Here is an 18180-nt window from a genome sequence, read left to right as displayed (position 1 = left end):
AAAATGGCAGATTATCCACAGTAATGCTATAAATGGTATTAATCTACAAGGACAAAGAAAACAGAAAACAACATAACTAACTTAGCAAAATGGAGGAGGTTACACAGAAAGCGATGAGAAGCAGAGTAACTGGCCCCACAGAACTGAGACTAAGTATCCAGCCACTAGGTTCCATAGAGGATGGGGCTAAGCAGAGGAAATGAAAAATGAGAACACTGATTCAAAGGCTGCACACAACAGAGTGAAACACCAGACCTCTCCTCTCAGCCTACAGTGTCAGGAGAGTACTTCCTTATCCACTGCAGGAAGGAGACTGGAGGTTTAGTCTCTGGAGGAACTGAAGCAGCGTTTCTAGACTCTGGTCACCAGGCATAATAAAGGGCTGGAATAAGGAACCCTAAGAAACACAAGGGGAATAAGCAGAAAGTCTCCATCCTGAAATGTGGTACCTACAGTCCCCCTGCTCCCAAAGTAAGAGGCAGGAGGACTGAATAATGTTAAAGAACTCCAGATGCAGACATTCGAGAGGGTTTCCATCTAAAAAGTCAGACCATCAGATCACCCTTTAATGAAGCCCACCAATCATCAAGCTCCACCTACACGAAAGAGAAAAACCAAAACAAAGAAACAGAAAAATAAGGGGCAAGGGGTTTGGGGGACCCATAAGAAACAAATCCAATTTCAGGAAGCAGAAGAAAAATCTCCAATACAATATTATTTGCAAACAGATATATAAAAAAAGAACTAATGAGAGAACAAGAAAACTAAATGCTAAAAATAAAAGAACCAAACTGAAAAAATAATAATAAAACTAGGGGGAGAAAAGTCTCCTGAGAATTAGACCCAAAAGGCAAATATATGAAAAATAGGAAAGGATAATTAAGAATGTTAGAAAGTAATTTCAGAAGGTCCAACATCTAACAGGGATTCCAGAAAGAGATAATTGGGGAGGGGGAGGAGAAAGATGAGGCAAAGAACACAGAAATAGTACAAGAAAGATTCCTAAAAATGAAGGTCATGATATCTAGATTGAATGAACCCACAAAAGTGCCCAATGAAAGGCACTTTGAGAAACAGATAGACATGCATTGTGAAATTTTATAACATTAGAAATAGAGAAGACTCCAAAAGTTTGGGAGGGGACCAGAAAAGTGTCCCATAGAAAAGATGGGGAATCAAAATAGCATCAAACTTCTAAATAACACTATACACTAAAAGACAATAGAGCAATGCCTTCAAAATTCTGAGGTTAAATGGTTTTAACACAGGATTCTACGTCTAGCCAAAAAATCAAATATTCAATAAGACTAGAATAAAGCTATTTTCCAATATGCAAATACAATATATTTAACCCCCATGTCACAGCTTTCTTAGGAAGCTGCAACAGCTGTATTACACTAAAATGAAAGAGTAAGTTAAGAATGACAAAAACATGGGATCTAGGAAACAGGGAAATCCAGGATGACATTAGCCCGGGTAGTACCAATCCAACAGAAGGCTAGAAGGTTACAAGAGGAAGTTTCCAGGAAATACATGGAACATATAAATATTTTAATGTGTGTGGTAGCCATTAGTGATATTCATCAAATATTTTCTGCTCTTCACCTTCTAAGCAAATGGTAAGACTGAACTCCCCAGTTCCTTTGGCTTTAGGCATGCTACATGACTTGTTCTGGCATTGAAAAATGAGCAGAAATAATGTTACTTCCAGGTGGAAGCTTTAAGGACAGGTGCACAATGAAGCCATGCTCCCTCCCCACTACTCCAATATCTATGAAAGCACATGTTGCAGTGAAGCTTCTGTCATCCGGATCCCTGAGTGATTACAGGAGCAGAGCCCCCTGCTGCACTGGATCTATAAGAAGCAAAGCAAACTTACTGCATTTAGCCACTGTGATTCTGGAGATGTCTGTTACCACAATGTCACCTAGCCTACCTGACTGATTCAGAATTAGTAGCAAAGGTGAGGCACTGCTGAAGCAAAAAGCTGAAATATATGGCAGTGGCTTAACAGGCAGGTAATGAGGAGATTATTACCACAGAAGAGAAGGCTGGTGCTCCTTATCATGTAGTAAGGAACATCTGGTAAAGCTGTTACCGGCAATAACTCAGGACATGACAAACTTGTAGTCTAAAGAAAGAGGTTGGAAACCAGGACTTCAATGATGGGTGTTGCTTACTATTGGCCACATTTGGCTAGGTACTAAAAGAATGGAATGAGATCAAGAACTGGCTGGTTCCCAGCCAGAAATGAAGAGTCCAAACTTAGGGATTTACAGAGTTGGAAGAGCCAATTGCTTCTCAAGCCCAAATGAAAAATGTAAACCCGAGAAGTCCTTTCAGCAGCAAAGGACAATTGAAACCCAGCCATGTAACAGGAACAAATCAAAAACACGGCCATCCATCCTGCCAAAACTTCCAAATGGATTTAAAGCATTTTCAAAGCAAAGAAAATTAAGGTTGTTGCCCTGAAAATAAATGCTTTCACCTGGGAAAATAGCTCAGGGAAAAGAACCTAAAGGTTCAGCTTTCCAACTAAAGTCTGAAAGGCACAAGGTTTCAGTAGCTAAATCTGAAGAGGCACACAGGGAAAGAAAGAAGGAGAGATGGGGAGTAATACAGCAAATCTAGACTACAGCTGAGGTATGACTACTGACAAAGAGATCTGACTGGAAATCAAACAGGTAAAAAATATAAGTTTTTCAAAGAGTTATGCTGCCAATAACTAAAAATGTCCGTGACTGTTCAAGACTTAACACGACCCTTGTGCACCTAGCTCCCACAGGCAGAAAGCAAGTTGAAAAAGCTGGTTAGTCCCCAAGGAGGGTTAATGTGACCAAGGAGAATAATAGAAAAGAATCCCAGAGTGTTAAAGGAAAGCCATGAAGAAAAATGGATTGGGAAACCCCTTTTGGAGAGCAGAGGAAACTGATCACAAAAACCTATCACTCCCAGAGTAGGGGGTCCTTGAAACAGTCACCCATTTGAATTTCAGATGACTACAGATTAGAAACTGCTGTCTTGCATTGTTCCCTTTTCTGAATGGGAGTGCTTCCTCTGATTACCCTCAATATTCCACAGTTGTATACTGAATGAATGGGTGACAGGTAACTTGTGTTTTTTGGTTCACGGATCTCCAAATTTAAGAGGAACTATGTCTGGACCTGATGTAGAAACACCTGAGCATCATTTCCCTGATGTTTAGAATACTATGTATCGTCCAGAAATTCTTAATTTTGAACTTGATGCTGCAACTGGATGGGACTTTTGGCTTCTCTGACATTAAGAGAGAAGTGGGTATATTTTGCCTGCAGAAGAGAGAGCAAGCTGAATAACTAGTAACCAGAGGTAAACTGTGGTAGCTCTCTCTTTTTGGGCCCTGGCACTTGCCCCGAAGTGTGGGATGGCACGTTCCTCCTCCATTACCTAAAACCGCAACTTGTAAAGTAACTGGAAACTGTTATATATATATATTGACTAAAAAACAGTACCACTCTACCATTTAGAAAATAAAATTTGGGCTAGAAAGCTAACAAAAAAATGACATGACATAACGATGTCAATCATTAATTTCTTCATCTCCTACTCACTAATGTGGTAGGTTTTAAATTTAAAAAAGAAAGAAAGAAAGGAAAGAAGGGAGGAAGGGAGGGAGGGAGGGAGGGAGGAAGAAAGGAAGAAATGACATTTGGCCTCAAACCATCAAGTAACTTAACAAAATAACAAAAGATGACCTTATGATAAAGTAGAAACAAACCAGGCAGAAAAAATACCCTAAAATGTGAAGCAGTATTTTTACTGCACAGGTTTCTATGAGAAACACCTTAAAAAAAAATCAAGATAAATATGATTACATAAAATAAACTTTTGCATTACAAAAAGAAAAAAAGAAAAACAAGAACATATATAAAGTTAAAAAAAGATAATGAAATGAAAAAATATTTGTAATTTGTATCAAAGGATTAATAACTCTAACTTATAAAGGACTTTTAAAATGGCCAATAACCCCACATTATATGGACAAGAATATAGTTCTCAGGAAAGAAAATGCCAACAGCCCTTCTGTATATGAAAAAATGACCCCTCCATAATGAGAGATGAAAATTGCCCCATACTAAAATATCATTTTTCACTTATTTTGGCAACAATCTAAAAATCTGACAACATACTTTGTTGATAAGGGAAATAGGGACGTATATACTGCTGTTGGAAATGCAAAAAAAGTTTTAACACCTAATGTGGGGATTTGGCAATAACAAAATTAAATATGCATTTACCCCTTGATCCAGAACTAGATATCATACCTAAGTTACACTCACAAAAGAACAAAATGACAGATGCACAAAGACACTTGCACTAGCAAAAATTTGGAAACTTAGATATCCATCAATAGGGGACTGGCCAAATAAGTTAAAATAGCTATAGTACAGCTATACAGTGAAATACAATGCCACAGTAAAAATGAATGACGATTTCTATATACTGAAATGAAGTAATCCCTAGGACAATATTATCAAGCAAAAGTAGCCAGGGCAGAAAACTGCAGTAAGATACCTTCTATCTAAGAAAGGGGCAACATAAATATACATACATATTTGCTAATTTTTTTTTCAGAAAGAACAGAGTTAATAAACAATTAGTTACTTATAAGGATGGCGGGAGAAGGCAATATAGACAGAATCCAGATTTCTCTGAATGCACCATGTTGAATAGTTTTTTCTTTGCAATTATGTATGCTTTATATAATTACAAAACAAAATTAAGTTAAAAACAAGTCCTGGTGAGCACCACTACAACTCAAATTGAGGTTTCTAAATACTATCTCCCACTAGAAGAAAAACATAAGGCTTCTTGGCAGAATGGCTGATTTCAGGTCTAGAACATTTTGTACTACCAAAAGCAAGGAAGACTACTGAAGGTCTTATCAAGAGGCCACAGGAGCCAATTTTTTAAAGAGGTTTCCAATGATCAAGTATGGGACAATTTGAGAATCAAAAAAGAAAAAAAAAAGATGTTAGGGAATCAACTCATTCTGAAACCCAGTAAAACAGGTGACAGAAGGGGCAAGAAAAGCGCTTATCCTGTCTTCTCTGTGTAAATGTCTCATACTGTAACCAAAGAGTTGATGTGAAAAGTTCTTTACAGAAAAATGCTAGCTATTAAATCCAGAAATAATGGTAGAACTAGAGTATAATTTGCAAACTTTAATGAAATATTGGATCTATGCAATGATCATCAGTAGATGTTAAAGACTTATTTTCAAAGGCTGATGGGAATTTTATAAAGAATGGATGAATCTTAACATCATGAAAAGAAATATTACATGCCTCCTGTTGTGCTACAACAGAAAGTATACAATTCTTGCTCAAAACTTGAATCTGAATCTGATCAAACTTCTAGATCTAACAGCTTACAAGACTACAGGACTGAGGAACATGAGGCTAGAAAAATGAGGCTTTAACCAGCAGAGTTCAGATTACAGGAAATTCTATAGGTAAAATAAGCTGGTTTCAAATAGAGAGGGGATTTAAAAAAAAGAAAGAAACTAATAAGATCAAAAGACATGTGGACCTTGTTTGGGTCACAATTCAAACAAACTGTAAAAAGAAACATTTGAGACAACTGGGTAAATTTGAACATTCACTGGATATTTGGTAACGAGAAATTAGGTTTTGTTTTGTTTTAGGTGTGATAATGATATTGTTTTTAAAAAAGAGAGAGGGACTTCCCTGGTGGCGCAGTGGTTAAGAATCCGCCTGCCAGTGCAGGGAACAAGGGTTCGAGCCCTGGTCTGGGAAGATCCCACATGCCCTGGAGCAACTAAGCCTATGCGCAACAACTGCTGAGCCTGCGCTCTAGAGCCAGCCTGCCACAACTACTGAAGCCCATGCACCTAGAGCCTGTTGTCTGCAACAAGAGAAGCCACCGCAGTGAGAAGCCCGTGCACCCCAACGAAGAGTAGCCCCCGCTCGCCGCAACTAGAAACAGCCCGCACACAGCAATGAAGACCCAACGCAGCCAAAAATAAATAAATAAATTAATTAATTAATTTTAAAAAAAGAGAATCCTTATCTTTTTGAGGGGTCAGCAAACTGTGGCCTGTGGGCCATCTGTTTTTGTACAGTGTACAAACTAAGAATGGTTTTTATATTTTCAAGTGGTTGAGAGAAAAAAAAAAAAGGTACTTGCTGACATGTGAAAATTATATGACATTCAAATTTCAGTGTCCATAAATTAAGGTTTATTGAAACACAGACATGTTCACTCGCTTATTTATTGTCAGTGGCTGCTTTTGCACACAATGGCAGAGCTGAGCAGTTGTGAAAGTGACTGTATGGCCTGCATAGCCTAAAATATTTACTACCTGGCCCTTTACAGAAAGTTTGCCAAACCCTATTGTAGTGCTATATATTGAAATATTTACAAATGAGATAATATATTGGAAATTTCCTTTAAAATAATATTTTGGAAGAAGCAGAAGATGAAGCAAGATAGGCCTTGTGTTGATAATCCTTGAAGCTATGTAAATACATGAGTAGAAAAGGTCATTACACTATTCTCTTTTATGTTTGTTTATATATAACTTATTATAAAATACTATGTCTCTACTTTTGTATACATTTGAAGATTTCCTTCAAAAAGTTTAAAAAAATCTGTATCACCCTGTATTGAAGATTTCCCATACCTACACACAAAACATTTTACAAACTCCTTAAAGAAATTAAGTTTAGAGTGCTTATGGGCCATACTATTCGCTTACAGATATCCCAAACTATTCCAGATACATAAAAAAAAAGTAGTACACATACTGCATTGATTAAGCGTATCATTTTATAACAAAGAGCTGTTAAGCAAACACAAATCCAGGAATATAAAAGAATCAGACATACAAATCACAGAAAATGCTGTTCAAAAGTATTAAATACTCTCAAATAATGATACCAGAACCCTAAATACATTCCTTCTGGGGCTTCAATTTGCTGCATAAATACAGACATAACAGCCCAAAGATAAAGAAGTGCTCTCAGTTTTCCTGAGTAAATGAATTTCTTGCACAAGATAGCTGAAAAACCAAAATTACAAAGTATATAAAACCATAAACTCTTCCTTTTTACATATATAATCATGTCAGCCTTTACTGATGACAATAAGTCTGTAACAGAATTTGCAAAACAATGATGATCCAAAAGGTTTTCACTATTAAGCCATAGCTATAGGTAAAAAATAATAATAATAAAAACAAGGGAAAGCAGATATAAGAATTTTATCTTCAAAAGGATGAAACTTATTCAAACAGAAAAATACCAAAGCATTATACTCACCAGTATTTTTGTGACCTTTTAGTACATAAAGTGGCGCTGGACTCTCCAGTGAGAAAATGCAAATATTGTGGTCATTTCCTCCAGTGGCGATTAGTCCATGAGGGTACATGTCACTTGAAGGTATGATGCATACACAAGAGACAAAATTGGAGTGGCCACTCATACAGTGCATTTCTGTAAAGCCCCTGTTAGGACTGGAAAGACATGATAATTAATAAGATATACATTTGTCCTCTGACTTAGCCTAGGACAGACATTGTCAAATACTAATTTTCTTTTAGTATCTAGGTTGAACTTTATATACTACTTTAAGAATCTATTGTTTTAAATTAAATATTAAATACCTAATTTGTCTTAGCTACTACAGAGGCTTAATCAGATTAGGAGAAGTTTAATTAGTGTTTCACTGTTAAGAGTATGTTAATTAACAGAAAGAACAAGGAAGGAAAGGAAAGGAGACAAATATCGTAAGTGGTTTTATTTTCCCTCCATCTGCATTTCTACTTATCAGTGATTGTTACCGTAAGAAATCTCTGGTGAAGTGAAACATTCATGCAATTAGGATAATGGAATCTACTATCAATAAGCCGTAAACACACTGAGGACATTTGCACACTGAAACATTAACTTAGTACTCATTAGTATAGCGTGTGTATCTAAATAGCTAGACTATCAATCACTTCCAATATGCAAACTAAAGGAACTAATACAGGGACATATAAATGACTGCTCTAGGGACACAGCATATTAATAACTGCCTGGGAATTAGAATGATTACCAATTTGTTATACACATCCTTCACTTAGCACCACTCCCTTACATAACAAGTCAAACAACAGATTATGATATACTATATGTGGAAGGCAGTAAGTTAGCTGTAGAGGGGGATAAAAGAATTATATCCCTGATTCAAGCTAAATCAAGGAGTTTGTGATCTAGCTGAAGGAGATAAAACAACTGTACATAAAAGAGAAGACTCCCAGATAAAGACTGCACACATGCTTATCTATATTCACTCCCTTCCCAAACACCACAACAATATGTATAATGTATATTTTATATCTATCTAACCATCTATGTATATTTTAAGAAAGGCATAAACCCACAAGGCCAGAGAGAATAAGAAAAAAAAGAACAGAAATATAATCTAATACTGAAAGCTGACAGAAAAGTAGTAAAGGCCTTAGGATACTTGAGAAAAATGAGTTCTAAGCAGGCATCAGGGAAAGTAAGAGGCCCAATTTACAAATGAATCTGCAGAAGGCTCAAGAATTAGCAGCACTATGTATCTCTAGGAAATGGGAACAAAAAACTAGAATTAGGAAGACTAGTTGAAAGTCTTTGGAATCAGACACAGAATCATATCAAAAAATCTTCAAAGTAAGGTATTTGGTAGTAGCTATTTTTAACTTGTTTACTTTATTTTGGTGTTTTTTTTTTTAAAGTGTGGTCTTAGAAACCTTTTTTTTTTTAATTAATTAATTTATTTATTTATTTTTGGTTGAGTTGGGTCTTTGTTGCTGGGCACGGGCTTTCTCTAGTTGCGGCGAGCGGGGTCTACCCTTCATTGCAGTGCACGGGCTTCTCACTGCGATGGCTTCTCCTGTTGCAGAGCACGGGCTCTAGGCGTGCGGGCTTCAGTAGTTGCGGCTGGCGGGCTCTAGAGCGCAGGCTCAGTAGTTGTGGCACACAGGCTTAGCTGCTCCGCAGCATGTAGGATCTTCCCGGACCAGGGCTCGAACCCGTGTCCCCTGCATTGGCAGGCGGATTCTTAACCACTGCGTCACCAGGAAAGCCCTAGAAACCATTTTATCAATAAGCCCAAAGAAATGTAAAAGATAGGACATGTTTAAAAATCTGTATTATATAAACCAATAATCTACCTAAATGTGTCCCTTAGCACTCCCCAGTACAGATGGATGCTTGTGTGTATCTACCGTAGTGATCTGTGAAGCTCTTAATGGCAGAATCCAGACCTGGTTCTTCCCAAGTTTGTAGCACAATGTTGTACATGGTAATCATTAAGTACTTCTTGAATCAGTGAAAAAATGCTTTAAGCATCAAGAAAAAAAAAAAAAAAAAAAGACAGACACTCCAGCCAGACAACTGCCCCTCTTGTACCCAGCAAAAGTCTGAAGTTTTTTCTTTAGAAAAGGTGAAAGTCTTTGGCTGGGGGTAGACACAAGGCACAGTTGAGCCTTGGGGTATGAGAAACATGTACATTCACCATGGAGGCCAAGACCACCAAAGACAAAACCTAGAAGCCAGGCAATCATCCTCTAGGCAGGAGATCAGCCCTATGAAACAGTCCAGCCAGATAACCCTACAGTGAAGCTCATAACCATGAAGCTCCACCGATACACAGATCTTCCCAGGAGTTTTTTAGTTCTCCCCCCTTAATGGAAAGCACAGAATAAGAATTACCAGACATTTGGGGTAAAATAGTGACCAAAACAAACAGGGAGGGGAAATAACCAATTTGGAGGAAACAGACCACTAAGGAGAAAATAACTTTAAAAAACTCAGCATTGCCATCCTTAGCTATAAGATACTGCAACCATGAAACAAAAACATAATTTCACAAGAAGTTAAGGCAACTTCTGAGGAAGTAGTAGAGAGAGAGAGAAAGAAAGAAATTTATAGAGAGAAATTAAAAAGTAATTTAGAAACAAATTCAATACATGAATAAAAAGTTCCAGAAAAGAGGACAGAGAAAATAAGATGAAACCAAAGAATTTAAGAAAACGTCCCAGAACTTATGGACATGACTTATGGACATTAAAAAGGACCACACTTAATGAATGTGAAAAATGAATGAATATAGACCACCTCCCAGAGAGAAAAAAAATAATAGGTCAAGAATAAGAATGGCTTCAGACTTCTCAACTGTAACACAGTGAATACAGTGGAGCAATGGCTTCAAAATTCTGAAGAAAATTAGGAAACTACAATGCTACAAACATTTAAATTATTATTCAAGTAGCTAGGCAGGCTAAAATCATGTTCCAATTGCAAGGTCTTAATACATTTATTATCACTGCACTGTATTTCAGGAAGCTCCTGGAGGATGTGCTCCAATAAGGTGTCAAGGAAGAAAACCAAGAAAGTTAAAGGATATTGATAATAGAAATCTAACACAAGAGGTCCAAAAAGGGATTCTCGAGAAGACAGCGAAGGGAGATCCCAGGATTAGCTGTGCACCAGAGGCAGACAGACCAGGTCAGAAAGTTTTCATCATCAGGAAAATGAAACTGTTATATATCCAATGTGTCTAGAGGTCTTGAGAGGAGAGTTAGACAACTAACAAACAATATGAAGTTGAATTAGTGATAAATACATAGAAAGTTAAGCAAATGAAAACCAAAAATAAGACAATTATTAGCTATAGGGAGATCATAAAATTGTTCAGGAAAAGTTATCATAGTTTATTCCACAGCTCACGTGTAGACAGACTCTGTACAGTCACAAAACACTGATTTAGTCTACATTAAATTAAACTATGTTATAAGGATCAGGACATAGAAAGGATGCATATGTGATGGGGGTTGGTAGAGGGTAGAAATGAGAGCTAAATTTTCATATTCCATAATAAGAACAGAAAATGCTAAAACAGAAAACTAAAAGAAATTTTAAATGAAAAGAAATAGCAGTATAGCACTTTATATACAGATATGGAAGCAAAATTCAAAAATAAGCCATTAAAAGAGATGAAAATTTTGCCTCCAAGAAAAGGGAATAGTGGGTTGGAGGGTAGGAAGGGAATGGCTCTAATTTCTTAAACTCTGCAGAACTACTTGACTAAGGACCCAAGGTGCTGAGTGTTTACATGAGGGAGAAGTCACTCCAGCCTTGGCATGGTCAGGGAAAATTAACACATGATGTTGAATCTGAAGTTGGCATCTTTCAAATATGGGTAGTTTTCAAAAGGCAAAGAAGCAATCGTTGGTGACAGACTTGGGAAATCCAGTTTACTATGAGGTGGGCTTCTAGAGGCTTGAAGCCGTCTGCAACAATGGCATGTTGACTGGTTCAGTTCAATGTACAACCAAAAAATGGCATCTCCATTCTGAAGCGCCTTCAGAAGACCCGGAGGCTTCCTCGGTTTTCAGTGGGCTCTTGTGAAAGATGAAATACCTGGTTTAGTCCACCCTAGAATAGAACTATTTTGCCTCCTTGAAACTAAATTAAATCCCCCCATCATTATCAGTCCATCCCTACATTATCCACCCCAATCCAGAGCCCTATCAACAATGTACATGAGAAAATAAAAATGTTTACTACTTGGCTCCAAACATTTTACTGCACTTCATTCATTTTATTAATATACCATGAAATAAATAGAAATTGTCAGGATGTCAGCCTTGAGGACACTTTTTATCACACTAAAGGTACGGCTGAGACACTAGTTAGGATGCCTAAGAGTGACTATGAGATGCTCTACCACAGCACTTGGAAATGAGAGGAAAACAACCTTATCTCACCAATCACTCACTATGGAGCCCTGTGCCTGCTACAATGCAGGCTCTCAGTCAGTGTTAATTGAATACCACATGAATTCTAAAAAACAAAACCGAAAGACAACGTGAACTAAGTGAAAAGAACCAGTTTTCAAAGAGAGGGTCATTGCAGCTCAAAGTTTGTCAAGTTCCTGTGATCCAGTGATTTAAGCTCCTGTCAACCTAACACAGTCCTACAACGCAAAAGTTTGAGGATTTAGCTGTTCAACAGAATTCAACTATTACAACAAGCATCCTTTAGCTACTCTTTACTGCAATGTTCATATCCTACTGGGCATGTGCTTCTACTGAACAAAATTTTAAATGTACAAGCTTAATCAGTAATTTGTACTCAAATACACAGAAGTTATGTATCAGTGTTACCAAGTGGTTTGGAATATCACAGAATCTTAAGCATTAGAGAAGCCCTTATCTAATTCAATATAGGAGTTTCCTCTACAATATCCCTAGTTTAGTCTGTCCTATTTTGGCTGCACTACTGCAAAAGCCTCTAAGCAGGTCTCCTTCCACATTTATCCCTCTGCGATTCATTCTCCACCTGAAGCTAGCAGAAACTTCTCCACAGGTAAATCAAATCATGTTGTCCTCTGCTTGAAACTCTGAAGGCTTCCACCTACTAACTTCTTTCCTCAGCCCTCTTCCCAGGGCATGATCTGGCTCCCGCCAGCCTCTAAGGCCTGCCCTCACCTCACCGTTCATTCCCTCCTGCACATTGGGAATTTCCTCCTTCTCAATCCAGGGCCACTGTGTTTGCACCTCCTACTGTCTATAGTGCTCTTCCAATTCAACCCTTCTGGTTCCTCACTCCCTTGACCACCTCAAACTCAGTATCATTTAAGAAAAAAAACAAATGCCAAAAACACCTTCCTCAGAGAGGTTTCTTTCTTTAACATCGCTCTCCACTCAATTCTATATCTTATATCTATATTTGTTTTCTTCATAGTACACATGCCAATGTGCAATTATTTATTTGGTTGTTTCTTCATCTTCCCTCCCAGACTGTAGGCAAGATCTATAAACACAGGAAACTTGTCTGTCCTTTTATTCTTCTTCAGGATCACAAACAAATAGGAGCCACTCAATAAACAGTTATCATCTGAATTTATGGATGAAAATGTACGGTTTCAATGAGTGAAACCTCTGATGGGAGAGTTACTACCTGAAGTAACTTACCTCAATTTTTCCCTATCTGAACTGAAATCTGTCTTCCAGGTCTTAAATTTCCTGTTACAACAACTAAATCAGGGCTAAACACTTGAACTTGATTTGGACTGGAGCTTAACCTTCTGTTTCCTAATATTTTTTTGATTAATCTCTCTGAAAATCTTTTGAAGGCAGTGGGCTTTCTCTCCTCAAGAAAACCACTCCCCCACATCCAGAAAACATTTGAGGGGTTTCATCCCCTCCGCCCAAGTCCATCACATACCCCAGACTAAGAAAGTCTGAGTTGGACAACGTGGAGAGGAGCCAAGGCAACTTTTTGCAATGCAATTTTTGAGAACCTTAATTCTCAAATTTGAGGGAAGACTACAGAACAAATTCCAGGGAAAGAAGAGGACTTAACTTAATTACACATGCCAGATGCTTCCACATGGCCTCATTAAGGAGGGTGCATCTGGCGTCAAAAGTTTTTCAAATCGAAAAGAAACACAGGAAATCATCGTCCACAAACTGAAGCCACAAAAAATAAGAAGTTCGTCCAAGGTCACTCAGTCGTTTAGTGGTCAAGTTAGGACAAGAAAGTAGGTCTCTGTTCCCCCAACCCGGTGTTCTTTCCACGTAAACCTCACTAGTTTCTTACACTGCGTGCCCAGACTGCCAGTGCTCTAAGAACTAGGAGGGAGCGTGGACCGTCGGAAAGGCCGGGAAGAGAGGAAGAGAGTAGGATAGGGCAGGGAAGGGTCACTCTCTTCCCAGACGCCGAAGGAAGCTTGCAGCACAGCCGCGTAACAGCGGGACTCGTAGCGCTTACCTGTCTGGGACCCAGAGGCGGGTGGTGCGGTCTCGGGACACGGACACAAAAGCCCCCGGTGGATAGAGGCAGCATACCAGGCCCCGCACGTCCAACTCGTGTCCCGGAAGCGAGCAGCTCAGCCGGTACCTGGCGGCGCCGCTCGCCATGGCCCTAGTAGGTCCGGCGCCCGGTGCCCTGGCACCGCGCGAGATCAGTCCGCCGGAGAGGCCGGCGTGCAGCGCGAGAGGGCCTGAAAGTTAGAGGCGTCGGGACCGGAAGAGCCCGAAGGCCGGTGCGGAAGGGCGGCCGGGAAGGGGCGCGCCCAGCGGGCCGAGTGACACAGCAACCCTGACATGCACACCGGAATTCATCATCGGCCTTAGCCCGCCATGACGCAGAGTGTGTGCGTCCCGACTGCTGAGGCCGTTGAGGAGCCGAGGCTCGATTCCCTCATGCGCGCTGGACCACCAGCGGAGAAAGAGATACCACCGTCCGGCCCCTCGGAGTGGGCGCCTGAATCCCGGTCCTTTCCGAGCCCGCGTCCTCGCCGAGCCCCGGCAGAGCTTTTTATTGTAATTCCGGATGTGGGCCGGACTACAAATCCCACAATGCCACGCGCCAGCGCGGCGTGAGTCGTAGGCGCGCCAATCCGGGTATTTTAAATCTTGGTCGGCTGTGCTGAGGATTGTTTTCTGGCTGAGTGAGTTTGCGTCGCTTGTAGTGTTGGGGACTGGCTTACGCCGCCGATTTCCCCAAACCTTCTCTGCGTAGTTTCCCGAGATTTTTTTTTTTTTAATCTAAACTTTTTAAAATTAAAACGAGAGAGCTTGGGGCCAAGTTGGAAACAAATCACTTTCCTTGAATTCTGTGAATACTAAACCGGGGTTTTGGTACTTAAAAAAAAGTTTTATTTTACGCGTTAACTCAAAGATGTAAAATTTTCTCTCAAACTGTCACATCTCTATACAAATGGAAAATGCTGGGGCTAACTTAAATGTCTGAAAACACTAAGGGAGAAATGTCAGTAGCTTCTTTGTGAGACAACATACGGAATAGTTGGACAGTTAGAAGTTGTATGAGAGGATGTATCTTTTTCTTGCTACTCTTCTAGCAGAAAAGTTTTCTGCTGGGGCTCTGGAGCAAAAGACAGAGTAACAAGAGAAAAACAGGTGTTTTAACGTGTACCTCATATATACAAGGGAGAAATTCAGAGATGAATAACTCGAAGAGGTGACGAGAGCTTGGGCTTATATAGCATCTTAACAAAGGAACAATAAGTTTTTACACAAGCGATAAAAGAAAAGAACTTTTAAATCTTTAGAGGCAGCAAATTATGGGAAGCCGACTATATGGGAAACTAACAGTAGTTAAAGGTTAATTACTAAAGTTTTTATGTAGATTCTTCTGGTGCAGTCTCCAGGATGGTAAAGGTCTAAAGTTGTCTCCAATGATTAACTTTTGTCCTTCCTGGTTAAGAAGCAAGGAGGGGCACTTTGAAAATTTATATTCTGCTTTTAAGCAAATAGCAGAATAGTAGAGAACTTTTCCTGTACCTGCTTTTCAATTGCCTTCCCCTCCAAATAATCCTTATAATACCAAAGTGGCATATTTTGGGATGGCAAATTCTACCACCCTTCACTACAGCGACCATAAGGATAACAAATGACCACTACAAATATGTTGGTCTCAAATGGAATAATTACATGAAAATGTTTTACAAACTTTGAGAACTCAGTCACATGACATTATTTCATTTTGTATTGCACTGATTTTAACCTACTTGAAGGCAGGCATACAAGAGAATAAATCTGGGCATAAAAAATGTATGCAAGATGGGAATAATGTGAAAATGTTAAAAATCCAATATGTATGTATGTTTAGAGCTCCCATCACATTTTTTTTTTTGAACTCCCATCATATTTAAGCTGTCTATAGGAAGACTGGGAAAAAAAACAAACTGCAAGTTACTTTTATTAGAGAAGTAGGATTTGAGACGACATAATTCTCATTTTTTTAAAAACCATGTTAAAAAAACATTTGATTTTAAAATAATTATTTTAAGACCACTTTGCTTTTAATTCAGCCCTCCTCACAAAATAACTCTGAAAGGAAGCCTAAAGGTATAAAGCTTTCAATGAACTGAAACATATGGTACCAGAATCGCATCAATACTTAATGCTGTATCGTGTATGTTGTGTTCCTTCCTTCTAACAGGAAGGAAACTACTACTTATGAGAAACAAAAAGACTATACAATGAATGCTGCCTACCACGGAATAACTTCAAATAATTCTTATTAAAAAGTCTGATGTATTACAAATGATGTTACACAGCGATATGATAAAACTCGCTGGAGTGAGTTCAGGTCATGCACACAATCAAGAGAGGTTACTCTGATTGTAAAGAAAACCAAGGTTTTTAAATAAAATATTCTTCCCTAGCCAACTCGCCGTTTTCCCTGTCTTCCAGAGGTATCGAGGTAACAAACGTTAGTCCTCAAACCTCGCGAGAGCATTTCACTCTCGCTTCACTGAGCGAAGGCCGAGGATTGGCCAATCAGGAGGAGGGGGCCTCACCGCGACCAGCCCCCGTTGCCGGGAGACGCGAAGGCGTGCGGCCACTAGGGGTTAGGCCTTGAGGGCCCAGGAAAGCTGCGCGCAGGTGAGCGGGGCGTCTCGGGTGAGCTAACGGGTTCGCGGGCCCGACTGGAGGGCTACGCGGTAGTGGAGGGCTTGGAAAGAAGTGCGAGTGCCCTTGAGTCGTGCGACTTCGCTCCTTCCGCGCCCCTCCGCGGAGCGACCTCCCTCTTTCCGCGCCCTCAGCGCCGGCGGAGGTGAGAAATCCCGGGTCCAAACTCTCCCTCTTTGCCTCCCTTGCCGATTATCTTCGCCTTGGAGATGCTGATGCGTTTCAAACAAAATAAATCCAGCTCTTAGGTGTTCTCCTCCGCCAAGGAAGTCCCATTTCTAGTCCGGCAGAGCGTGAGGAGAGACCTCAAACAGTCCCCTGAGGAGACCTGCCAAGGCGAGACCAGAGGGAACGATCCGAGCGCCTCCAAGACAGAGTTCACTGTGGGCTGAGGGATTTTACTCGAAGTAATAATAGATTTGTGTCTGTTGGTCAGAGCGGAAGGGACTTAGCAACTTTCCACTTCTTCATATATGTTAAAATGGTTGTTTCGGGGAGGATAATGATTGTAATAATTAGGAGCCAGATGTTTCATGTAAAGTATCTGGAATCGTCACAACGGCTGTGCAAGCTGGAGCTCGCTGCCACACTGCAGATGAGGAAACACGTCCAGAGGGGATAATATGGCTGGTAACTGACGGAGCTCCGTTAGCATCCCTAAACTTTCTGGAACCTCTCTGGTTGTGTGAATAACCCCAGCGATTGCGTGAACATTTGAAGGCCTAACCCCGGAGTTAGTGGCATATTTATTATTAGTGCCCCTCCCTTTTATTTTACCCGGTGGAACTGATCTAATGCTAACTAAACTTTTTCCACGATAGTAAAGCAGTGGCAAAGAAAATCAGGTGGAAAGTCTATATATCGTACATTTTCTTAAAGTTCCTCAGGAAAGCTGGATTAACACTGACGAATTCTGCTGGAAACAGGTTTATTTTATTAGCTTTCTCTGGGGGTAACCGTTTTGACCACAGACCTTGTCTGCCTTTCAAAAAGTTGTTTCATGAAACTCACTTTTCTATTTGAAATAATAATAGTAGTAATTCTACTACTTTGTCCGAAGAGTTCAAAACGGCAAGAAAATAGAATCACGGAGCTAGTTGGAATGGGAAGGTTGTAAGTTTGGCGTGAACATATTAAATATAAAGTGATAATGGGATATCTGAATAGAAATTCCCAGTAAACAGTTGAACACTTAGAATTGGTGCCCAGTTTAAAGGACAGAACAGGAGATACTGATTTATGAGTAATCAGCCTAGTTCAAGTTATAAGAAAAGGATGAAATATTGTGGAGAGACGAGAAGTAATCCAAGGACTGATCATGAATGATGCTAAGGAAAGCCAGGGAAGAAGTACTGGGCATGGGCTATAGAAACTGAGAACCCATTTTAGTTCGAGAAATGATTTGTTTCCTTTTTAATAATTTAGTAAATTTTTGTAACTGGCAATGCCTTCATGTGGGAGGAAATTCAGACGGTGCAAAATAACAGAAAGTTTTTGCCTGGCACCGAGATATATGCTGGGGGTATAAAGATAAATAAGATCCAGCTCTTGCCTTCAAGGTAGAGAAATACTTAAGCAGATTATTTCAATTGGTGTGATAGGTCCTGGGATAGAGATGTGTATGGATCCATCGTAGCATTTAGGTCAGCCCTGTAAATTCAAATTGAAGAAGGTGGGGGTGGTTATGGTCTGGTCGTTGA

General features: G+C 39.6%; 2 protein-coding genes across 5 annotated transcripts in view; one reads left to right on the top strand and one right to left on the bottom strand.

Moving 5' to 3' along the window:
* PLAA (phospholipase A2 activating protein) overlaps window positions 1–14326 on the bottom strand; it is a 36758-nt gene extending 22432 nt beyond the window's left edge. The window contains exons 1-2 of the mRNA XM_036856847.1: window positions 13812–14326; window positions 7323–7516 (exon numbers count right to left, since the gene is read on the bottom strand). Coding sequence (XP_036712742.1) covers window positions 7323–7516; window positions 13812–13960 — 343 coding nt within the window. The 5' untranslated portion in view covers window positions 13961–14326. The remainder of the gene's footprint in view (window positions 1–7322; window positions 7517–13811) is intronic.
* Window positions 14327–16367: 2041 nt separating this feature from the next.
* The window catches only part of IFT74 (intraflagellar transport 74), a 79671-nt gene continuing 77858 nt past the window's right edge, over window positions 16368–18180 (top strand). For 3 of the 4 annotated variants that reach the window (XM_036856848.1, XM_036856850.1, XM_036856851.1), the window contains exon 1: window positions 16368–16453. The gene's annotated coding sequence lies outside the window, so the exon portion shown is untranslated. Of the gene's footprint in view, window positions 16626–18180 lie in introns of all 4 variants that reach the window. The other variant, XM_036856849.1, reaches the window with a different exon arrangement.

This window comes from Balaenoptera musculus, chromosome 6 (assembly GCF_009873245.2).
Source record: "Balaenoptera musculus isolate JJ_BM4_2016_0621 chromosome 6, mBalMus1.pri.v3, whole genome shotgun sequence".
NCBI classification, from domain to species: Eukaryota; Metazoa; Chordata; class Mammalia; order Artiodactyla; family Balaenopteridae; genus Balaenoptera; species Balaenoptera musculus.
The sequence above is the reverse complement of the archived record's forward strand: the minus strand, read 5'-3'. Positions and strand labels throughout refer to the sequence as shown.